This window comes from Onychostruthus taczanowskii, unplaced genomic scaffold (genome assembly GCF_017590055.1).
Source record: "Onychostruthus taczanowskii isolate IOZ18803 unplaced genomic scaffold, ASM1759005v1 scaffold38, whole genome shotgun sequence".
Classification (NCBI taxonomy): domain Eukaryota; kingdom Metazoa; phylum Chordata; class Aves; order Passeriformes; family Passeridae; genus Onychostruthus; species Onychostruthus taczanowskii.
The window spans coordinates 7,366,694-7,392,122 of NW_024501237.1; the positions used below are offsets into that span (position 1 = coordinate 7,366,694).

The 25,429-nt window shown below is 38.7% G+C and overlaps 1 protein-coding gene across 8 annotated transcripts in view; it reads left to right on the forward strand.

Annotated features, from left to right (window-relative positions):
* The window catches only part of INPP4B (inositol polyphosphate-4-phosphatase type II B), a 319,336-nt gene that overhangs the window by 205,931 nt on the left and 87,976 nt on the right, over window positions 1–25,429 (forward strand). For all 8 annotated transcript variants that reach the window (XM_041411957.1, XM_041411958.1, XM_041411961.1 and 5 more), the window contains 3 exons: window positions 12,067–12,197; window positions 17,869–17,973; window positions 22,541–22,649. In XM_041411957.1, the coding sequence (XP_041267891.1) occupies window positions 12,067–12,197; window positions 17,869–17,973; window positions 22,541–22,649 (345 nt within the window). The remainder of the gene's footprint in view (window positions 1–12,066; window positions 12,198–17,868; window positions 17,974–22,540; window positions 22,650–25,429) is intronic.

Sequence of the window (25,429 nt, forward strand, 5' to 3'; positions counted from 1 at the left end):
GGGGTGGGTAGTTTGCTCCTGTGGTTCTGGTGGGATTTCTTTTGTCTCTTTTTTCTGCTTTGTTTTCTCTTTTTCTGTTTGTTTGTTTCTAAACAACTGCTCAGGGCACGCAAAAGGTAAGCACAACCTACATTGTAGTTTTTATTTGCTTGTCAGGTCAGGCTTACCAAAACTTGGAATAATTTTGGGAAATTCTGTAAGAAGACAAAAATGGGAACTGTCTTCAAGAGAGTCTAAAAGAAAAGTAGTAAAGAAAGAAAAAAAATCCTTTTTTTTTTTTTTCCTTCTTTCTTATTGACTCTTCCTCAATAATTATTTGCCTGTTTTGGACACAACAGAATGAAAAAGCTATGAGTATTTTATTTCTGGAGAGAATCTTATATTGTTTGTCTGGAGTTTATTGCCTATATATTACAGAAGCATATCCTGTAGCAAAGAAAAATGAGAGTAATTTTATCTGATTCTGTTCTTTAAAAAAAAAAAAAGGCTATCCATGCATTTTAAAGTCAACTTTGTTAGGAAGAATAATTCCAGTGCTCCTTTCCTTAAAAAGAAGCTTCTCGACTTCCTTTACACGAGTGATTGAGTCATATCCCAAAGCTTATGGTGTATGTTTACTCCAAAGCTCCTGTTTGATAAATATTCAGAATTTTTATGCTGTTATAATATTACAGAAGTTTTGCAAATATAATCTTCAGAAATGTCTCCTCTTGTTTTGAATCCTGCTAAGCTCTTTGCTTCTGATGTTTTGTGAAAGTAGATTTCAGAAGTTAATTTTGCTTGATAGAGGCCAAAATCACTTTGTTTTTTAGGTGTTGAATTTGTTATGTTTACTTCACTAGGACGTATCATTGGATTTTTGAAGCTGTATGTATAAAAAATTGCTACTTGGTCTTCATAGAGCATTTTCAGTTTAAGTGCTTTTATCATATATTCTCTTAATTATCTCCTCTTCTTTAAAGTGCTCTTTTCAACTTCATCTTTCAGTTTGTCAGGATTTGTGTGCGTAGTCATGCAAGTGGCTATTTTTGCTGTTTCCTTTTTCTCAGACAGAGTAATAATCACACCCAAGAAAGTTCTTTGAGGGATTGGCCCTTTTTCACTCCTCTTGCTCATCTTAACATCTTGCTGATGTTTTGCATTATTTTAGTTGGAGACAGACAGGTGACTTGACACTCCATGTTCATGCAGCAACAGCCAACTTTTATTGAGATCTCACTTCCTTACGTACATAAGGAACCCATGAAGTTAATCCTCACTGGCTGAGCCAGTTACCTCCCTGTTAACCAGCCAATAGCTGCCTGAGTCCCCAACGGCCTGGGCATGCTCTTACTGGTCGAATTCCATAAGTAAGGTAATTATGTAATCAATCACGTATTTCAGTTATAAAGTTGGATTATTTACACTGTATGGCCTATAGGCCAGCTGTAGGCCACTACAGTTCCCCCTTTTTATTTTTAAGTACAGTTTTAAAAGCAGTGTCTGTCATCCTCTGCAGGCGCCTTGCGGACAAGATGACAGACACGGCATTGTGTAATAACCTCGACCTAGACCTTGAAAGGTTTGAATGAGCTCTTTAACTCAATTCAACAGGCCCAGCCACTTTTTAGTTGGTGATATATCCCATATATCCTTGAATTTGTAATATTCACTCCTGGGAGCTGTCAGGCAGGATGACTAGCAATACAAGTTAACAGGCTTAAAGGTTACATGTTTACAATTTAACTCTAAAAACAGGAAACATTTCAATTCTCAGAACTGTGGGAAAAACAGCCAACAAGAAAAACAATCTGTCTCAAAATCTCCAAATCAAGTCCTCACATTTAAATATATACAAAACCTTGATGTCCATGAATACATAAAATCCTTAAACAAATTTGTCATTTCAAGAAATTCCAGTCCTCTATGTGGCACATGTGACAAATTTGTTTAAGTCACTGATCCTCGACATCTGCTGGAGGACCATCATGAGAATATTGTCTCTGATCCTGAGCATAATGTAGGGCAGGACAAACACACCTGGCAGGTATCCACTGTGTTCCAGTGTCCATAGAAACACATGCATACTCACGTCCCAGTGTAATGAGGTCCCATGGACCTTCCCACTTGTTTGTCATAAAGTCTTTTATCATTACCTTGGGTTTGGGTGAATGGGCATCGCCAGACAAATGCAGTGACAGGAAATTAAGATTACTGGGTTTTGAGATTGCTCCAGTAGTGTTAAATGATTTAATGTGTAAACAGCCTTGGCCACTTTGCTCTGTGGGGTTTCACCACACACTCCCCCCCTTTATGTTTTTCTAACATGCATTTTAAAGTGCCATGTGCTTTTTCTACAATGTTGGGGAATACCAGTTTGGTGGCCCACACCCCAGAGCTCTAAAAATTGTTTAGTTTTTTGTGATGTGTACACAGGTCCATTATATGTTTTTATGTTATGAGGGATACCCAAAGCAGCAAATGCTAATTGCCAATGTGCAGTGGCATCCCAAGCTTTCTTCCTTGAATGCCCATATGGCAGAAGAATATCTTAATTTTCCAAATTCTTGAATATGTGTGAATATGTTTTAATCCTTGGGGATTAACCCCCATCTGTAATGGAGCAGTGTGGCCCTGGCAATCAGCACATGTGTTTACTATGATGCAAGCCTCTGTGCTGGAAAGCAGAAAAAGCCCTGTGTCTGCAGGGCTCAAATGCCTTGGTAAAAGAAGGCACGTGATGCCTTTACCTGAGCCAACACATCTGGCTGCGGTGCTGTCCACGCAGGGCCAGTCAGGTGGTCTGCTCCTGCATTGCCCTCTATAATAAAACCTGGGAGAGTTGTATGACTTCTAATATGGAGGATGTAATACGGGCAAGTTCTGGCCTGAATTGTGTGCCACAAGGCTTTTTGTCACTGATACAGATCAGGCCTGGGTAATAAGTGATGTAGACTCCCAAGGTATTCACAGAAGGCTATTTTCCTTTATTAAGAAACCAATTGCTTTTTATACCCTAGTTCACTACAGGGGGACCTGATTGGTCCTTTAATTAAAACACCTTCACCATTGGCTAATTAAGAAACCACCTGTTTGGTAAACATCTCTGTAACATATTCCATATGTTCACAACACCAGGTGCAGCAAGTTAGGAAAAGACTTGTTTATAATTTTTTTTCTCTGATCTTCTCACAGCCTTTCCCAGAAAGATGCCTGCGCAAGTTGTCTGTTTCTTTCTGCGATCAGGGAGCTGCTACCACAGTTTTTATCAAGCCAAATAATTGTGCATTGTTAACTTCCTTTAATAGAGCTTGGTCCAATTTTTGTGTTATACCTGCAACATATGCAGAGTCAGTAACTATATTCAAAGGAGTGTGGGGAAATGCTGGAAAGTTACATCTACAGCACGTAGCTCTACTAAATGAGGTGACCCATTCTCACGTCCTTCCAATACTTGCCAATCATCTCCTTCCTTCCATGTTACAATGGCCTTTCTCGTTTTACCAGACCCATCAGTGAATAAAGTAATTCATTTTAAGGGTGTTCAACTGTTCAGGGGTTTTAGGGATAGTTCAGTGGTCTTACGCATTTTCATCAATATGTGATTTGGGAAACGATAGCAAATTTGTCCCTTGAAATCTGGTAAAGCACTTTGTAAAGCTGTGCTGTTGGCATAGCACCATTGAAATTCTTCTTGCTTTACAGGTAGAATGATTTTTTGATGGATCTGTTGTGTTCAATCGCAAACATCTCTGATGGCATTTAATAATTAACTGGGCAATTAATCATAGATGGTAGGGGCTGTCTTTTTGGTTGATGGGGCAAAAACACCCACTCTAAAACATGCAAAGGGCCAGACCACTGAGTATCCCCTTGTCCAATGATAGCGGCAGGATGGAAATTAGCATTGAAAATAAACACAGTAATACACACTTCCAGATATACCTGTTGTATATTATTGCAAAAACTCCATACTGTTTTCTCCTCATCACAAAAGTTTCATACCTTCTTGGTGTTTTCTCATGGGCAGCTCCTCAGAGCACTGACTCTTTCTTCCTCACAAAGTAGCCAACTGACTCCAGTTCCCTCCCAACCAGCCAGCCCACTCTTTTATAACACTCTTCTTCTCATTGGTCACAGCTGTGGCCTGTTAAAGTCAGGCCTGTCTCTAATGCTTTGGTAATTGGCCCAGTTGCAGCTCCTTAAGGGTGAGATTACTTTCTGCACTATATTTTTTTATATTCTATCCCCCCACATACACCCAGTGGACTTGTCTATTTGTGAGAGCCTGCTCTACTCTTTCAAGAGCACCTTTTGCCTCTGGAGTCAGTGTCCTGGGAGCTGTTAAATCAGGATCACCCTTTAGAAGGTTGAACAAGGGTGCAAATTGTGGAGTGGTCAATCTGACATAAAGTCTGAGCCAATTTATGGTACCCAAAAGTTTTTGAGCATTATTTAAATTTTTTATATTTGTTGAAAATTGAATTGTCTGGGGCTGTATGGTCTGATTCATAATTTTGAGTCCAAGGTACTTCCAAGGTGGTTGCTGCTGTACCTTTTCTGGCCACTAGCAGTCCAAATGCTTTTAATGCTTGCATCAGACTTGGCCAAATTAGTGAAAGATCTTCTTTAGCTGGAGCTGCTATTAAAATACCACCCATATAATGGTAAGAGTATGCCTCTGGGAATTGTTCCCTTTTTGATGAAAGAGCCTGTGCAGCATACCATTGGCAAATTATGGGTCTGTTTTTCATGCCTTGAGGAAGAATTTTCTATTGACAGTGCTCCACTGGTGCAGCATTATTAATGGAAGGCACAGTGATGGCAAACTTTGGGATATCATTTGGATGCAGTGTAGTAGTAAAGACGCGGTCTTCTAAATCCACAATTAGGATATCCCAGTTGGCAGGAATCATTGTGGGAGATGGCATACTTGACTGCAAGGATCCCATGCTATCCCATGACTGCACTGATCTTTCTTAAATCATGAAGCAGCCTCCATTTCCCAGATTTCTTTTTTATAACAAACAAAGGGGTGTTCCAAGGGCTTATGGATGGTTCTATGTGTTCTTGAGCCAGTTGTTCCTGCACCAAAGACTTAAGGGCATGTAGCTTCTGTTTCTCAAGGGGCCATTGTGGCACCCACACAGGCTGAGTGGTAAGCTATTTTAAGGCTAGTGTGGGATGTTTCAGCCCTTTAGGACAGTGACCCCCGTTAAAAATCCGCTACCACCTGGACTCCACAAGCAGATAAAACATCCCTTTCTCACAGGTTAAGTGGAGCTGCCATGATGTAAGGTCTAATGGTAGCTGTTTGACCCTCAGGATTTTTTACTATTAAAAGTTTACTGTTCAAACAGCTCTGTGTGATCCCGCCAAGGCCAGCAACAGTGAATTTTGCAGGCTCAGCGGGCCACCATGAAGGCCAGTTGTGGGTAGAGTTGATGGTGATATCTGCTCCTGTTTCAGTCAATCCCTCGGACATTAATTTGGGAAGGCCTTGCCCATGGCATTGTGATGCCCGTGGCAACACTCCATGTTGGGCCTCTGCTCACCCACGACCTGGGTCTGAAATACCTGGGGTTCTCCCGTTGATCTGAAGCCCTGGTCTCCTTGCACCTTGAGGCCTGTTTCAGGAACAGAAGACTTAAACAGGATAATCTGGGCAATTCTGGTTTTCTCAGTCAAGGGTGGAGTGGGGATGGAAACCATAGCATGTATTGTCTGGTGAAGTCTGAGTCAATAATACCAAGATGAACATAGACACCTTGCATCATAGCACTAGACCTTCCAATCAACAGTGCACTTAATCCTTTCCTGATAGGTCCCCGAACTTTGAGAGGAATCTTATGCACCTTTGAGTTGCTTATGGTTGCTGTGTTGGAGGTGAACATGTCCATTCCAGCTGCTCTTCCAGTCCTTCCTGTGAGCTGGTCACATAAGCCTGCACAGGAAGGTGCGGAGATGCTTTTGTCTTCGCTCGTCCCATCTCCGCACTGGGTCTCTGGGTCTTTCTTTTCCCTGGTCCTTGAGAGAATGCCTGTTAGAATGAAATTCTGATCTACATTTTTTGGCCACAAGACCAGGTTTTCCACACTAGTTGCAAATTATGTTTATGTTCTTGTGTCCATGAATTGTCCCTGTTAAGATGAGTTTACAGGAACAACTTGCCTTCAAATGACCTTGCTGTCCATATTTATAACACTGAGGTGATACTCTTACAGCATCTGCTATTGAATTATCTAGCAAGGTCATATTGTGGGAATGAGAACCCACTTTAGAAGAGGCATTTATTAATTCATTTAGTGATAGACTTTCCTTGGGCAGCAGTTCTATGATTTTTCTACAATCCTCGTTGGTATTATCTTTTGCCAGTTGTAAAATTAGGTGATTTTGGATCTCTACATTAACAATTTGCTTCTCTATCATATCTTGCAAACTTTCAATAAACTGTAGATGTGGTTAACTCCCTGCCTAATCTTTGAATATATTTGGGTTGGATTTGCCATATTTGCTAGCTTAAATAAAGCTTGCGTATCCAATTCCTTGACCTGTGCCAACACCAGTGGCTGCAACTGGCCTGGAGTCATGGATCACCCGCTGGTGGCAGCCCCAGAAGTTGAGAGATCCCTGTCTCATAATGTTGGTCTTCTTTTAGAAAATCTACATTTTTTAATTGCTGGTTTTCCGTGCTGCTTTTCCATGCTGATTCAAACACCATATATTGGACTGTTGAAAACATTAATTTTGCAAGGTGCTTTATATCAAATGGAGTTACCTCCTCTGTTGTTAAGAAACGTACCATATTAGCAATGGCAGATGAACCTAAACCATGCTTGGCACCAAGCTGGTGCAGTTCAGAAACAACTGGCCACTGGAAAGGGGTGTATTTGTCTAGAGCAGTCCTGTTGCCTCTTACTACAGGGAGAGCTGCTAGTATCCTGTCCTCCAGTTCCAAGCCCCCAGACATGGGCCATAAATGAGTTTTGCCCCTTCGAAGTCCCTATCTGCGATAGCGGCTTGTTTTACCTTCTGCCAAATGGACACAGGAGGCTTTTGGCAACAAGGCAAGGGTGGCATTATTGTGGTGTTCCGCAGAGGGATGGTGGGTCTGGGTCTCTCTACTGGTGTCCTTCGCATCCCTTGCTGGTCTACATTCAAGAGACAGCTCCAGCTTTTGTAATCGGGGTGCACTTGTGGCAGTGGCAATTCAGGGGTTCTCACGCTCTCTGCTGCTTCTGGGTATGACGTTCGGTTGGGACTCGGGAAGTCCCAAGCCCGCCCACAAACTACAAAGACAGCTGGGCATTCCCATAGGAAGAGGGACAGAGGTGCAGTGCTGGGGCAAACAAGTCTGGGAGGAAGTGGTTCTGGTGTGCCCAGGATCTGTGCAGGTGCTTTTGGAACTGTAGGGTGCTCTGTCGCCATAGGTCACTCCTGCCTGGGGACTCTACACAGCTCCGCTCACTGGCTTCCCAGCATGCTGTGCTTTCTGCACTCATCCTCTTCCCTCACTCACCTGGCACAGTGTCTGCTCCCCCCACTGCCTCCCCTGTCGCCCTGCTTTCACCATTTGCCTCAGTGGGCAGTGCCAGCTGCAATTCCTCTGCCATCCTCACCACCTGCTCCCTCTGCAACCATTTTATCATGTCCATTATGAGTCTCTAAGGTTTAATGACATTAATAGCAGAGTCATCTCCTGTAGAGGCAGCTGTGAAGATATATCAGCCAGCCTGCTACCAAGTTTTTAAATCTAGGGCGGTCCCTTCCGACACATCCAGTCTGTAGCTCTCACACCATGTTATTAGGGCTAATGAAGCCCGTTCATCATATTTTTCAAATATTTTCATTAAAATAGGAGTCCATACCTGCAAGAGGGGGTCCTCCAGTGTTGAAGCCCCTGCTCCCATGCCAGCTTGAGGATTGCAGGCAGCTCCTCTTGCCTGCCCTGTCTGTCTCCTGAGTCTCTTAGTGGCAGCTCTTGTGATCACGTTGGGATCACCAATTGTCAGAGTTTTGGACACAGGTGATTTGACACTCTGTGTTCATGCAGCAACAGCCAGCTTCATTGAGATTTCTCTTTCTTACATACATAAGGAGCCCATGAGGGCTCAGCCGTCCTCATTGGCTGAGCCAGTTACCTCCCTGGGTTAACCAGCCAATAGCAGCCTGAGTCCCCAACGGCCTGGGCCTACTCTTACTGGTCGAATTCCCTATGTAAAGTAATTATGTAATCAATCACATATTTCAGTTATAAAGTTGGAATTATTTATACTGTATGGCCTACAAGCCAGCTGTAGGCCACCACATATTTTGATTTATTGTCACTGACCACGGGTTTTCACTGTGCAGTCTGCAATGGTGTCTGGATCGTCGGTAGTTCTGAACTGGCAGAAACAAGTTAGTTAGAAACATGACTTCAATATTGGGACTTCCTTCAAATAATTTTGCAACATGATGCATACCACTCATTCAAAGTACTCCTTACAGAAATCAGGGGGTTATATTTTAGCACTGAATATGCTTCTTCAGACTTCCAAGCTCTTGTATCTAAAGTGATGAGCAAGTCTTTTTCTGTTACTGTTGCCATTAAAGTGCATGGCACAAAGCAGGAGCTGTTTAAGTAGAAATTACCAATATGAATCATACAGGAAATTCATTGTGTCTCTTTCAGATACTTTTAGTGGTTTACTATATTAATGCATCTAAGGTGTTCTCAAAAATAAAATTCCGTCAGTTGGTAAATCAGAGATAGAATCTGAGCCTTGGGTTCCCAGACATTTCTTGATAATGGACTTCTCAGAACATAATTAGTCTGCCAAAGGAAAGAATGCATGTGATACTCAAAATGTATGTAAAACAGACTTAAAATTTAGCTAATTAGCTAATATTTAAGGTGAAGAAAGAGGAATGGAGCAGCCTGTTTATGTCCACATTCTGGTTAGATGCAAACAGATGAAGATTATGCCAAGGCCACCAAGGAATGTACCTGATTAGTGAAGGCAGGAGACAATGGAAGCTCAGACATGTTCTTGGGTAGAGTTTCCATTGGCAGTGACAGAAAAGACTATCCAGGAGGTAGTTTGAGGAGCTGAACAGCAAACCAAAGACAAACAGCTCTAGACAAAGCTTGGATTTCATTCTGTAAGATGAGCTTAAGTTGATACAGAGCACAAGATCTATCACAGTGATGAGAGCAATTACCTGGAAAAGACTTTGAAAGAAGATGTGGAATGGGGGGATTAGATGATAATAAACTTTAACAACACGGAGTTTGCTGTAAGCTTCCTGTTCAGTTGACAAGCTATTCAAAGTTCCATGGATGCATTGAAAAGTTGGATCAGTAACTGATTTGCCCTCTGTAGAACCAATATCTATTATAAAGATTAATTTTTTTATAGCACAATTGTTGTTTGACACAATTACTGGTTGAAATGTGTTTTTAAAGTTATTCAATGAAATAAGTTAACATAGAAGTATTAAAATATTATTAAAAATTTCAAAAATTGTCAGTATTCGTATGAACTATAAACTTTCAAAAATGAAAAACTATTATGTTTTTTCCACTCTGTTTGCTTTTAGAAAAGGCCTTTCATGGAATAATAATAAAGCTTGGTACTTTGGAATATTGTTGATGGAGTTTAGATATAGAAAAGTCAACTCTTTTTTTATTCATAATTCAGAATTGTATTAAGTCAACAACAGCAGTGACAAACTTTAGAAAACCCACAAGACATAAACCCAATTTAAATCCTCTGTCTTCCATAATTTCATTAGGAAAAGAAATAAAGATATAAAGTGAGGCTATGAGGCTATTTTCTGGGGAAGTGTCTGTCATATAATCCTGTTTTCTAATGGTTTTGATTTTGCTGTATTTTAAACTGAAAATAAATTCAGAAAATGTAGTGTTTAAAGTTTCCATGCTGCATATGCTCTAGGTTGCTGTAGTACTGTACTGTTATTTTAAACATTGTTGATGTGTCTTTTTTTGCAACGTATTGAAGACTGAATTTTTACTTCAGTGATTTGTACATGTTTCTGAGAAGAAACAAATACCAACCTTGTCACCAGTATATGGGGGCAGGATTTGATATTTCTTGAAACCTATTTAAAAATTAATATTGAGGGATTTGAGTTTCCCCTTCCCGTTACTATTGGTGTCAGTGGAGTTAACTAATAGTCAGCCTGTTAAACAAATTTTTGGGTTTGGTTGTTTTTTTTAGTTTGAGATAACAGTTTTCTATTTCTGCTGTTGCTTAACTTCAGTTTGAGACCAACAGCTCCAGGCAGGAGCTTATACAGAGGCAGGGATATAGTTCTTGGATAGAATACTGCATTCCTATACAGAAGGAGAAGTAAAGTTTTGAAAGCCAGCCAGGTCCAAACATTGTTGCTAAAACTTAATAGATCAGACACCATAAATATTAAGCACCAAAATATTATCACTGCACATAAACAAAATTGCATATCCTGACAAATTTTACACACTTTTCTGAGAAGGAAGCCCTAAGATTTTGTTTGAAAGGAACACCTCATGTTATGCTGCTAAAATCTGGGGAAGCAAATGGTCACTGACAATGTTTGGTTTATCCTTTCATCCCTTCATGGCAGATTGTTCTTACGCTGAAACATTGCCAGTTTGTATTGCTGGAGGAAAGTGGAATTGGTTCAGCTTCAGGAGCAATTAGATGGCAAAAAGTAATAATATCATTAGCATAAACAGTCAACAAATTCATATCTTTGTTTCCAAGTTGATGCTTTCAAGAACATATATAAATTAAATGCTTTAATTCCACTTCCAGTGCAATCTGTTTGGTTTTGATTGTCATCTACACCAAGAGCAGCGTTATGCCTATGGAGCTTATTCTGACCCCTGTTCACACTAATGCAAAGCTAATAATGATGGGAAAACATCACCAGTGTGTGGCTGTTCCATTTAAGCAGTAATTTTAAGACCTTTTGACTAATTGTCAAATCTGCCACTCATATAAGTGAACTCTGTGTTCCTGTGCTGCAGGTTCACTGGACTTTTCTTCCCTCTTTCCACCTCTTCTCCCCCATTTTTTCTTTTTCTTACATAATTTTTCTGTATGCAAGAGCTGTCCTCTGGAAGACTTTTTGAAGACTTCCAAGAATTGCAGTGAAACACTCTTCTTGATGCTCCAAGGAAAATAATGAAAACTGGTTGTGTTGCAAACATTTTCTCCTGCAAAATTCCAGATGTTTGAAGACTGACTCGAGATCTTTTATTTTCTTTAAAAGCAGGTCCCACAAAGTGGCTTTGGGAGAGATACAGGAGAAACTTCCTCTGCAAGAGGAAAAACCAAACAGGAAGCCCAGGGTACTAAGCTTGTTTGTGCAGGAAATTCAGATTATCTCTATTTCACTCAGGTCAGCTCTCAAGAGTGTACAGGAAAACTGATATTTTACTAGAGGATTTCCTTTTGGATTTCCACTGACATCTTTGGTTACCATAGCACTACTGTTTTGACCTGATGAACATTGTAAGGCTGGGCATGACATGTTAGGGAACTGATGTTGGGGTTTTTTTGTGTATGTATGTTTTGTTTTGAATGCTGAAGAAATGTGGTGAGGGCTGGTGTGTTGCTTAAACTGATTTTTGTAGAAATACTGCTAGAAATATATTTATGAAGTGTTTATGGAAGTATCCAAAGAGTGTGTCAAAACATCTATACTGAAAGTTTTGCGGGAAAAACAAACTATGTATTCTTTCCAATGGTGTTTAATATTTCTTTACAAAAAGTTACTTGCTCTGAGCACAGCTCTCTGGAGCCTGGAAGCCTCCTTTCCTCCATGAAATAAATAGTATTTCATTTTGAAGGTTACTGCATTTATACCAGGTGAGTTTTGAACACAAAAATTACTGCATTATCTACTGACATAGTTTATTATGTACTTGTAAAACAGAGATGAAAAGCAGATCTTACAAGCATTCTGAAAACAGATTTTATTTCAATTAGGAAATCTTTTTGATGTCTTGTAGCGAACTTGTTTTAGATTAAGTTGGATGAATCTTAATAAATTAATGAATTAATTAGTATCTTCTCTTTTTGCATTTTGGTACAGGAATCAGGAACTTAAAGACCTGGGAGAACTTGCTCCTCACTGGGACAACATGCGCAAAAGTGTAATTGCTCACTGTGATCAGATGTTGAGCATGTACCAGGACACTCTTGCAGAGCTTGCGAAGCATACAGGTAGGAATCTCTGATTTTATCTGGAACATTTAAGAACTTACTAGATTGTTAGCTATGAAATGTGGGAAAGATATTTTGTGCTCTTCTTGTGAGCCAGTGAAGGCTTCCTGGAGATAAGGAAAGCCCCGTATCTTTCTCAAGGAACACATCAAGGCTATCACTATGGCAGCATGATAGAAGAGGGAAACTTAAAAGATGAGGATGTTAGCTGGCTCACAAAATGACGTGGCTCCCTGGTTACCTATTAGGAACTTTGTTTCTTTTTTATTACCAATGGGCAGTGTATGTTTCTGTTAGGTAAATGTAAATTTCTTGAAAAACTATAAAAGCAACATGTTGCTGTAATAAATCTCTCTCATACACCCTTCTGATGGAGTCTGGGTGCTTTGTGCCGTGTCGCGCTCTATAGCAACAATGAAATATTGGCATATTCCGCAAGAATAAAATACATAAAAATCTTAGAATCAAAGGATGGTTTGGATTGGAAGGGATCTTAAAGAATATCAAGTTCTAACCCACCTGCCACAGGCAGGGACATCCTCCTCTAGACCGGGTTGCTCAAATTCCCATCCAGCCTGGTCTTGAATACTTCCAGCAGTGGGGCATCCACAGCTACTCTGGGCAGCCTGTTCCCATGTCTCACCCCCCCTTACATTAAAGAATTTCTTCCTAATGTCTAATCCAAATCTCCCCACTGTTCTTGTGAGCCAGTGAAGGCTTCCTGGAGATAAGGAAAGCCCCGTATCTTTCTCAAGGAACACATCAAGGCTATCACTATGGCAGCATGATAGAAGAGGGAAACTTAAAAGATGAGGATGTTAGCTGGCTCACAAAATGACGTGGCTCCCTGGTTACCTATTAGGAACTTTGTTTCTTTTTTATTACCAATGGGCAGTGTATGTTTCTGTTAGGTAAATGTAAATTTCTTGAAAAACTATAAAAGCAACATGTTGCTGTAATAAATCTCTCTCATACACCCTTCTGATGGAGTCTGGGTGCTTTGTGCCGTGTCGCGCTCTATAGCAACAATGAAATATTGGCATATTCCGCAAGAATAAAATACATAAAAATCTTAGAATCAAAGGATGGTTTGGATTTGAAGGGATCTTAAAGATTATCAAGTTCTAACCCACCTGCCACAGGCAGGGACATCCTCCTCTAGACCGGGTTGCTCAAATTCCCATCCAGCCTGGTCTTGAATACTTCCAGCAGTGGGGCATCCACAGCTACTCTGGGCAGCCTGTTCCCATGTCTCACCCCCCCTTACATTAAAGAATTTCTTCCTAATGTCTAATCCAAATCTCCCCACTTCCAGTTTGAATCCATTCCCCCTTGTCCTGTCATCACATGATCTTGTAAATAGTTCTGCTCCAGCTTTCTTGTAAGCTCTCTCCATGTACTGAAAGGTTGCAATTATGTCAGCCTGAAATCTCTTTTCCACTTAGAACTATTCCAATAAGCATCTCTGTGACCTGCTCTGGACTCACTCCAACAGGTCCATGTCCCTCCTGCGAGCCTAGAGCTGGATACAGAGATGCTTGGTCACAGAAAAAGAGAAATCCTATTTTAGTGTATGAAGAAAAACCAGTCTCTAACTGAAAGTAAGCTTTTTGAAAGCAGTTGGTCAACTGCTTAAATATTTGTTGGGGGAAAAAAGCTCTTGTGTTGCACTAAATGTTGTATAATAATTTCTATTTTATTTGCAGAAGTGACATTTCTTGTATTTATGATTGTTTGCCATCATCAGAATATCCCAGTTCCAATTTCGGCAGCTACTGTCTAACGCAGTATGACACTTCCTGTGATTCTGTTTTAAATAATATATATATGTATTTTCAATCTTCGGCTAATTGATCTTGAAAACACTCCATAAACTGTCATAAACAAGCCAATAAATATAAATACAGATAATGATGGATCCAATGTAATGATTATAACATGGAGGAAAATATTGAAAGGATGATTTGAGAATTTAAAAAATAGACAATATAATCTATTAAACATAATCCCTGCGAGACCTGTATTGTGCAAAGTGACTTTCTAAATGGTTTGTAATGTTAAAGGACCCCTCTTAATTGGGTCTTGGGAGAAATAATGTGGGCCTCAGAAACTGAGATTATTCAGGAGGAGCGAATCAGCACATATAAAAGACAAGGGACATTTATCAGAAAACAAAGCAACCTAATAATTGTATAAAAATGAGAAGTAACCACAAGGTGTAAATTTTTTCATTTCTTCTCTATAAACAGTACACTTTATAACTTAAAAAAACAAGATTGTAGTCTTTGATTAGAAAAGCAAGCCAGACATAGATTTGACTTAATACTGTACTTGTACAAATAGTTATGTTGGGAGCACATTGTAGCTACTTGAAATTCAAGTACTTGTGAAGTAGAAATTGCTAAGATTAGGGATGTGAGCACAATTTTAATTCAGACTTTTCAGGTCAACATATTTCAAGGCATGCCAAAAACCATTTTGCTTTTCAATTTAGGCAGTGCAGGTGTCTTTCTTCATCTTAGAATATTGCCTGAGTTTGGGTTGAATTGTTCAGAAGGGCAGAGAGCACCTGCAAATAAAATTTCTCCAAAATATTCTCATGCTTCCCCAACACAATCTCATGTTGGGCTTTTTGAGTGATACCCACTTCAACTCAATGAAACTACTTGTGGAATTTAGTCGAGAAGGCTGTTAGGAGATCACTTAATTTCTTTTTGAAATGGAGAGATTTCTGTGGAAGTATGAGGAAACCACATTAGTGTTAGACAGCAATTTTGGTTTACCAGCATAAACAACATAAACATATGTGTTAGACAGCAATAAACATCCATTTATTGAAAATGGATGTTTAAGAAAGTTAAGACTATTTCAGATTTGAGTTGTTTTGGCAAACACTTTAATCCTCATTAATGGAACAATTTTAGAGAATGTAAAGCATTTTATTTTAAGGAAACACACCAGGGTTAGGAAACAAAAACCCCAGTAATTTTAGGTAAATCTAAAGCACAGATTTGATGATATTGAGAGGGAGTGGAACTTTGAAAATTATTTGTTTGTTTCAGTTTGACCTGAAATGATTTCTGCTACTCCGCAGTTTACTTTTTTTTTTTCAGTTTCAGTCATCAGACAGAAAAATCTATTATTCATCTAGCCTGAAAAGGGGGAAGAAAGACAGTCAAGACTAAGGCAATTGAATATTGTTCTCAAAAACTAGACACCATCCCTGCCTCTGTCACAAATCTCCTCTGTGGGCAAGTCAGACTTGAAAAGTGGATAGTGTGTTCTTTTGCGGAAGCCTGGCACTAGACACAAGTTGTTTTGCAGAAGTGCTTGGTACTTATGGATGCAATTCAGCCCAGTGGGAGCTATGCTTCCAAAATGGAATGTGTTGTTGCATTATAATGAGTGTTCTGCAGGACAAGTTCTCCCGTATCTTATATTGATGCATTGTTTTCTTAAATGTTTATTCCCTAACATAAGGATGGGTAAAATTATAACTCAACCAATTAAAATTATTTTATCAAAATTTGTAAAGTCCTTAGAGGCTGTTAATATGTATATAGTAGACAGGTTTGAGATTAATAACCTTGACTTTGAGGGAGGTTTGAGCAACATGTTAAAATCCTGAATAAATACTGAAATAAAAGTTGGAAACAAGATATTGAATCACTGCTTTTAAATGGAGCAGCAAAGACACTTTCAATTGAACATTCAATGAACTGGTAAAAGCTCATACATGATATATTATTGAAGCCCATTTCACAATTCTTCTTTAGGTGGATGTCAGATGAAAATTGCATATATATTCTGGTATTTCCTAACTTTGAAGAGTTTGATCTTGCAACAATAATAACAAGAACTGTTTTAATTGAGGGAGTGTAATTTTTTTTTTTTTTTTTTTTTTAGTTCTTAAACTTAAGAAGTTACTTAAAAACAGACTATACTTAAAGTTAGATTTATTGTATGGATGCTATTGGTAAATGCAGATAGAGATGTTAATTCCACTGCATGGATCTCATACCTGAGCAAATCCAGTGACTGATAGCAGCTGGGTGGTCCTTATCCAGTAATTTTCTGACACTGGATGGGAAGAGATACCTGCTTCACAGATCCTCCCTGAAAAAAGGTGAAACACAATTCAGCAATGCTGCATATCTTGTGCTCCTGCTCAGGGCAGAAGTGTACTCTTGAGAGCAGGCTCTTCTCCCTCCTACTATTCTTTCACCTGTCAAATCTGCTGTCATCTTATGTTCCCCTTGTTCAGCCAGTGTCTCCTTGTCTCAGGTCCATTATCAATCCTTAAGCTTTGAACTTGGTCTCAGCTGAATTCTCAGAAATAATCTTCCCTCCTTCTGTTCTGTTTCCAAATTACTTAGAGTCTCCTTCCCTGCTATTTTTTAATAATATTCTCATTTTTTAAATTATTCTCATTTATTTTCTCATAGTTTGAGTTGCCTTTGCTACCCCCCTAATTGCCTGTGTTTTTCAGATGCATCATCAACAGCTCCTGATTTCAATCCGCATCATAGGGCTTCCTGTCTAATCTAAAATTTTGTCTCCTGTGAATTGCTTTTCTTCCTGGCTATGCTCTTCATCTGTATTAAATTATTATTTTAAGTTCCTAAGCTTAGGGAGCAGCCTAAGCAAGCTTGGCTGGTCTGGAGCATCATTGGTGCCCACTGGCAGAGTGGTTTATATTGGGAGGCGCAGTGTTTAGTCCTGCTGGAAACTATGGCAGTTTCAACAGAAAAACACTAGCAAATCTTGACTGAGCAAGCAAAAAGCAATTTAAACTTTTTGACACACAAAAAGTTTTTTTTTTCTTTTTTTTTTTTTTGTTTCAAAAAAAGGCTGAACCTTGGCAAAATTTATTTAAAAATTCTATCTGAATGAGAGGAATTTTAGTTCTAATAATTAATAGTTGGCAAAATGATAGGGTGTTGAAAAAGTGGCCTAGGTAAACATTGGGCTGCCTGAGTTAGAAGACAAGGCCATCTCTCTTTCCTAATCTGCACCCTTATATTTTATACAGATTCTGTATCAAATATCTTCAGGTAAATTATATTTTCATTCTGTCAGACTTTAATTATAGTCCTTTACACTTCCATAAAACTACTCATTATCTAATGTTTTGGAAATATGCAGCCACTTTCTTCTTTCTTTTTTTTTTTTTTTTTTCCAAGGCATCATGCCTCCTGCGAACAAATATATATCTTTCCTTAAGATAGTCTGTGTTTCATTATTTGAGCTTTCTAGGAAGAATGCATAGCCTAGTCAATATAATACTTTGAAGAAAAAAATCTTACTGGAAAATATGCAGTGCTGTCATAGTTCTGTAACTTTGCGGTTTTAGCACAGAATAAACATAATGCATGTTAACTGCTACATTGTCTCCAGCAGACTACAGACTGATTTCAGACAGCAGGGAAAAGTATCTATCTCCCAGAATAAAAAAATTAGATTGTTCTGTGAATTAGAAGCTGGTTTGTTGCTTCCAGTATGGATACATGCTGAGACTCCGTTAGTAAACCTTTCATCTCATAATTTATAATTACCCATTGAAGGTAAATTAAAGACAACTCCTCACATACAAGTATCTTCCTCGCTTTAAAAGGAATACAAAAACATCTGGGTGCTTAAGACAATGATTCTTTAAACTTTTGTTTTTCAGGTTCTTCCTTTAAGTCAAGCTGTAGCAAAGGAGAAAAAACACTAGAATTCATCCCAATAAATCTTCATCTGCAAAGAATGCATGTGCATAGTCCTCAATTCAAAGGTAAAGAAATTCCCCAAGTATGACAAAGTGTGCTTTGAAATAGTTTCACTGAAATTTAGAAATCATGTCCAAAGTCAAACCTCTACAAGGAATTTCCCTGCCTCACCTTCTGATGCCACAAGCTGTGGACATTGACTGCACATCTTGGAAAACTAAGGGCTGATTAAGTAAATTTCTTCTAAGTTCCTTTCTAAAAATGGATTCCAGGGATGTGCTCATTTTGTTCCTTTGACACTTCAGGAAATAAGTAAGTGCAGAATATATGCTCACTGAAATGTATTGGTAACCTATGCATGGTTAAAAATATTTTGTTGTAGCAGTGCAGAACTAATACTGTCCTGATTCGTAGTGACACACTGCACAGTGCTCAGTAAGATTCATGTCCTTCTTGGACACCCACTTAATTTTTCATTGTGATCCATAATGCTGTAAAAGCCATGCTGTAATGCTCTTGTTTTAAGGTGGTTTTTCTTCTCCCCCCCCACCCCCAAACCCATCATCACCTGTTTGCTACCAGAGATAGTGATAGAGCACAATACAGTACTTTTTCTCCCAGAGGTTGCTGGGATGAGCTCACCTGCCCTGGTGATGGGAGTTACATGGTTCCATAAAGGACAGTATTACTTCTAAACCTAATTTATCCTATTTCTTAGGAAGTTGTAATGAGCCCAGCACTGCTTGGTTCTAAATCAGCTTATGCAGTGCTACTTTGTCATGCCCACCTACCCCAAGTAAGCGTTTGCTCAGAGTTACGTGAAAATACCTCACTGGTTATTGTTGAGTATGCAGGGGGTCCCCAGGATGAGGTGAGAGATGAATCTGACTCCATGTTCTCAGAAGGCTATTATATCCAAAGCAGCAAAACACGAGAAGCAAATCAGATAATTATTATTTACGTTTTCCTCTGAGGCTTCTCAGCTTCCCAGGAGAAGAATCCCGAGCAAAGAGATTTTACAGAAAATATCATGGTGGCAGATTATGCTGAAAATACTGCAAACTTCCAACATCACCTGGAAACGGAGATAACTTTCTGTAACATCATCTGTGGTTCTTTTTAACACAGAATTCTGTTGTTGCCACTTGCATATGATTTTAGCAGCTTCCTTTACAGATCAAAGATTATACTGATACATATATATCTGACCAAATCATGGCACAGCGAATAATTTGTTGATAAATTGAGATTTGTTAAATTTGCTGTCACTGCAAACACAGAAATTACATGCTGTAAGGTTTTTGCCTTATTAATGCACTCTACACTTAAGATTGTAAAACAGTAAGTACAAACAGTGGTAAAACTTCTATTATACTGTGTGAGGCTGATGTTCATCCACTTCTAAGTTGGGACACGGGACCTTCCAATTATCTGTTAGATTGTGGTTGGTTCAATATTTTGTTATTTCTTTTGCTAAGAAACTGTGCCTCTAAATATTTCAACAAGATGGATATTTATAGTGACATAATGTGATAGCACAGATTTTAATTTAATGTTTTCAAGTTAATTAATTAACTCAAAAGGATTTTTAGGTTTATAATGGTGGTCAGAAGCTCAACATTGTCTTTCAAGAAAACCTCTCTGTGAACAGGACACTATGTCTGTTTGCTAAATAAAAAGAAAAGTGGAATGAAATATGTGACTTACTTAAGCACCCACAACTTTTATAGTACCGGAATTTTGTTGTTTTATTTTTTTTTTTAAATTTTCTCCCTTCTTCTCCAAAACCATTTTGCTTGGGTCACATGGTTAATCCATAATCAAACAGAAAGAGATAAATGTTAGAATTGTTCGAGTTGTCTTCTAAATTTGGATCTTTAAATTATAAAACTCTGCCTCTGTTACCTAACTAATGTTCACTGTGTCTTGTATTAGATATATACAGTCTAAACAGTTTCTAGCAATTGCTAATCAATCAGGAATAGGCAGTACTTGGATATTAAGTGGGTCTTTCTCAGGTCATGCTTTGCTTGGCATATATCAAAGGACTCCTGGAATATAACCAGGAGAATGACATTGGATGGGGGAGAATAAAAGTTCATAGAGGTTGCATTTAAACAAGCTAATGATCCATGGAGGTGTCATTAACCCTTACACTATCAGTTATCTTAATTTTGGGAATGCAAGATAGGTTTTAATCCCATCTATTGTATATACACATTGGTATGTGTTTTCTTTGTGTTGGACATGTATAATACCAGGTGTACTTTTCCTGAACTTTTATTTGGGTTGTTATTGGGTACTGACATGGAAGAGAAAGTGTGCTTAAGCATTCAGTAAGAATAGCTTTGAGAAAAATAGTATTTTCCTATGGGTCAATGGTATCCTTATCCATTTGATAAACACCACATTGTGCTCTGTTCATCATACTAGAGAGCTTAAATCTATATATTGACATAACTTTGCTTTTGTTCCTGTTTACAATATGTGCTGGTTTTAAATAGATTTGGTGAACTGCAGTGATTTTTGTTTTGCATCTGGCTAGTTTAAGACACTGACTGCCTCCTGTGGAGGAAGACAGCTTGACTTGAGATTGAGGTGTTCTTGACAGCAAGATACAACTCCTGTGGTGCTCTGCTGCACGTTTAAGCTCTGTTTTCACTGCAAAGGGGTGTCAGCAGTAGTCTGCACTTGCTTGATGGTTATGAGTTATTGGAGCACTCCTGCAGCAGTGCTGACACTACATGTCCTTCACAAGGAGCTCCACTGATGTGTAAGTAGAGCACATCAAAAGACATTTTTCCCAAGTCGTGCAGCACTTTCTGCTGCACTGTGCTCTGGAAAATGGGAATGAGATTGCCCTGTACCCATCACCAGGTGTGGATGTTTGCTCCTCATCCTTTACCATCCTCACTCTCCCATGTAGGTTGTGGGAGGCAGGTACTCAGCTGTGCTGGGTGTGTTTCTGTCTCAGAGAGCTGCTCCTCTACCATGCTGAGAAGAGACCATAGGCTGAATAAAGGCTCCCTTCTGGATAAATCCCCCCACCTCCCAAAGTAACTATAAACAGGGTCATGTCTATTTTTAAAACAGTCAGAAGCAGGTTTAGTCTTTTAAAGGTTTTCCTGTTGTTTCATGAGTTATCTCTAAACATTCAGAACCCTGATGAGTTCCTCTCTTATCTTGATTTCAAGCCACTGCTGTTTTAAGCAATAGAATTCCTTATTGTCAAGTACTAGTGGAACTCTAATAGCCGAAGAATATGTATTATGAATAAATCTGTATTAAGACCTGAAAGAATGGGCTATTTAGGAATCTTGAAGCTCACCTGAGGCTAATTAAATTATGTCACTTCTCATTTTTAAGTGGATATTGAAGAGTCACCAACTCAGTAGAGCTCAAATCGAGCAAATATGTTCTGAGATTCAGCTCAGGAAGTAAAGCATAGTTCATTAACTGTGAATCATTTGTACAGTGTTCATGCTTCTAGGGATATTTATCATCAGAATGCAAGTTCTATTTTAGGAGAGGTCTAGATTTTAATTTACATGGGAAACTTCTTTGATGACTAAAACAGTTCTCAAAAAACATCCTGTAATGTTTCCTTTACAAATACATTTTAAGAATGAGGCATTCTGAACTGTATTTTAATACCTCCAGTAAGTTCAGGTACAAAACAGGTACTTACTGTAAATGTAAATTTTAACTTAGAAGAAATAGTTATGTGGTGTGGGATGTAATTAAATCTTCATCTCTGCACTGACAATCAATCACAAGCTCTTTGAAAAATGATGTTTCACCTCCAGTTCTGTAAGCATATATCCACACAAAAAGTTCATCCCCTATGCCATAAGGCATCAGGTGTATACAGAAAGAGACAACAGATTGTTTTCTCAGCAAGAATTTCATTAGTATGGTTTATTTCCTATTCTGGTAGCTTCTCAGCTGTGAACAACTGACTTTCTCTATGTTTATAAATATATAAAAAGTGTATGTCATAGAGCAGGGCTCACCAATTTAGCATTAAACACCATTATATCTGAAAGTACAGTAGCATTACATCTAAAAAAATTCAAACTAGAAAAGGAATTGGGAATGCAGTGAGTTCATTGTCACTTGAAATCTTTAAATCAAGATTAGATGCCTAAACAAAGAGATGCCTTCACTCAAGCAAGAGACAAGCGCGATGCAGGAATTATTAGCTGTAATTCTGTAGTCTCTGTTATTCAGTGAGACTATTCCATCATAATGGTGTCTTTTGACTCTAAAATGTTTGAATCTATGTATCCCAACATGACTACAAGTTAAATAATGAAAGGGGCAATAAAATGAAATACACAATGGGCCAATTTACTTGGCAGCTTTGTAAATTGAAGAGCTGGAATATTGCTCTATACAGTGGCACATAATTTAGATATAGCCATAAATCAAATTAACTTCTTAAAGTGTGCAGGTGGCTGTACTGAAAGATTGATTAGCTCTTGGGCCTTCTTGGATTACACATGGATTATCAATTATTCCCTGGAAATTATATAGACTTATCCTTACTTTTTGTGGAGTAGATGTCACAGTGTTGCCATGACTTAGGGATAGGAGCATTCAAATGTCTGTGTTTCTCTATTCCCATTCCAGATGCTCTGTACGACGTTATCACCGTGGGAGCCCCGGCAGCGCATTTCCAAGGATTTAAGAATGGTGGGCTCCGGAAACTGCTGAGTAAATTTGAGGCAGAAAGACGAAAGTAAGTATTCTTTCTGGTAGCTGGGAAAATACCATTAAGGTTGCATTAAAATGTTGCCAGTTCACTGAATAATGAAACAGTTTATCCTCTCTTCCTTATGAATGGAAGATTAAAATCTAGTAGGATTGGACATTGCATTCATAAAATATTTCCTTTTTTTTCCCCCTGCTTTTATGAAAATTGAAGCACAGTCTACTATTAGTGTTAAGACTAATTTTGAATAAACACAGGAAATGACCTCAAGCTGTGCCAGGGGATGTTCAGGTTGGGCATCAGGAAGGATTTTTTCATGGAAAGGGTTGTTATGCATTGGAACTTGCCAGAGAAGTGGTGGAGTCATCATCCCTGGAAGTGCTCAAGAAAAGACAGGACTTGGCACTCGGTGCTATGGTTTGGTTGATATGGTGGTTGTTCTGTCAAAGATTGAACTCGATGATCTTGGAGGTCTTTTGCAAACTTAATGATTCAGAATTGTGATATTTTTCCTCATATTTTAGGAAGCTGGAGGTATATCAGTACTTGAAAAGCTGCTGTTCAGAATGAGGCATTTGGCAATTCTTGTGCTAAGAAGAATGCACCTGTAGACAATTTTTAAATACGGAAACTGTAACTTAAGGTAGCAACTTTATTTCTGACAGGCCTGAGTATATGCTAAGATAAAAGTATTTTCAGTACACTGTGAAAAAACAAATTAGTCTTATTCTTCAGAAAGCCAAAATAAGACTAATCAAAAATAGTTTATTGTGGAACTCAAATGCTTTGTTCACGGTAGAACATGCACAAAAGCGTTAGTTACATCTTTTCCTAAGAATTGGATGTATTTGTGTTTGTTACTATGGCTGTTCAGATTTTCAAGCAGGCACAATTGTCACTGGCGGCACCTGTAGTTGTGACTGCTCAGTGCTTCAATTGATGGTGCTAACTGTGGTGTTACAGCATTCCAAAGAGAATGCAGGAAGGAAGTACTCTGATCTCAATTATCATGACAGGCCACAGAAAAATAATTCCATTATATTCAATGCTCAAAAAAGTTTCATGGATAAAATATTGTAAAGAATAAAAGGAAAATTATTCAAATCTGCTGTTGACTTCTAGGTTGACTAGGAGTTGGCATTAATATTAAAATCAAACAAAACCCAGCAGATCTAGTTGTTTTGAAAGCTGTATTAATGAGGGGGTCTTGCTTGCACTACACAGTATAAAAACCCTGTTAAATCTTCAAAAATCTTTAATTTCCCTGACCACCTCTGATGCTGAAACCTGCCAAATGAAACATGTACATCATGTTGATCGCATAAGACACATCAATGAACTCTGTGTTAATATTCTGCTGTCAGCAAACTGGTAGGGGCAGCCTTATCCCCATCATATGAAGGCCTACAAAGTACATGTTTTCTGCTGAAGAAAATGTCTGAAGACATTTCTTAAAGTATCTGTTCCTTTACTATCTGATTAATGTAGTTGCAATAGTGGTTTGTGGGGTTTTATCATAATAATTTATAACTGGAGCCGCAAGATATAAATAATATAATAGACATAATCCTTTAAAGTCATATGATATACAGTTCTTGCAGTGCTCAGCTTTCAGAGGATGAACCATTTCATACTACCTCAGTCCTGCAGCATATCCATGCTGGCAAAGTGCGACTTCCGAAAATGGAGGATAGCTGTGAGACAAATTATTCTCTGTGATTTCACTTCAGTGGAGAAAAGAGAAAATGCCTTATAGGGAAGAGAATGTCTTCCTGGAAGAAGACACATTGCAGTATCTCACAGGCATCACTAGACATTGCCCATGTGTCTTAGTTGCTGGTAATACTGGGGAGGAGATGATGGGTGAGAGCTTTGTGCAGGTTCTATCAAGGCATTTCAGGCCTATGTCAAGAGCCTGCATATCGCCGGCTGGAGGCTATGTACAAACCATGAACAGGACAGGACTGCTAGGAACATGTCTTGAGCCGTTTTATTTTCCAGCATCAGTCTCGTTACATGGTTATGACAATGGGAAGATGCCAGCAGCTCACATCCCAGGCAGCAGACCAAGAACTTAATGTTACAATTTACTTTATAAGTTTTTTGACCAATCACACAAAGCAAAGCATATTGACAGTAGTTCTATCCAACCACTATAAGCACATGTACCTTCTGTTAAAACAATGTTTGCTTATTTCTAATACAATACCTGTTTGTAAGCCTTAAAACACAATGCACAGAGTGCCATTATTAAGCTTAGAACTTCCTAATATCTTGCTAGATATACTTTTCTGCAGCTTAGGGAGTTCTTCTAGACAAGTGTTAATGCACAGACCATTGTTCCATTTGTCCTTACTTTTCTACTTTTTACATAATTTTTCTGCTAACTTATTTTATGGCTACTGCTTAGCTCTAATCACAGTTCTGCTGTCTCTGAGGCCTGCCTTTCACAGCTTTCCCAAAACCCTCTGATTTTATGGATTCCCACACCTGCACATCACTTTACATTTGCTCTGCTGTTTAGATTTTCCTGCATGCCTCAGAAACACCTGTGTTTTGACAATTTTTAAGGACAGGGTACAAGAAGTTTACTCTGAGAGTTTCATTTATATTCCTGGGTTTTCCTGGAAAAGCAAAAGTCTGTCTTCAGGATGACATAACTAGGGTAGCTATATTACTATCCTGTTACTATCCTGTGTTCCTAAAAAATTAGCCTGTGTCAGTCTAGGAAACTGAAGTTTGAGCACTGGAAACAGTGCACTGCAGTTTTCATCTAATCACTTGCCAGAGCTGGGGAAGTGGTCACT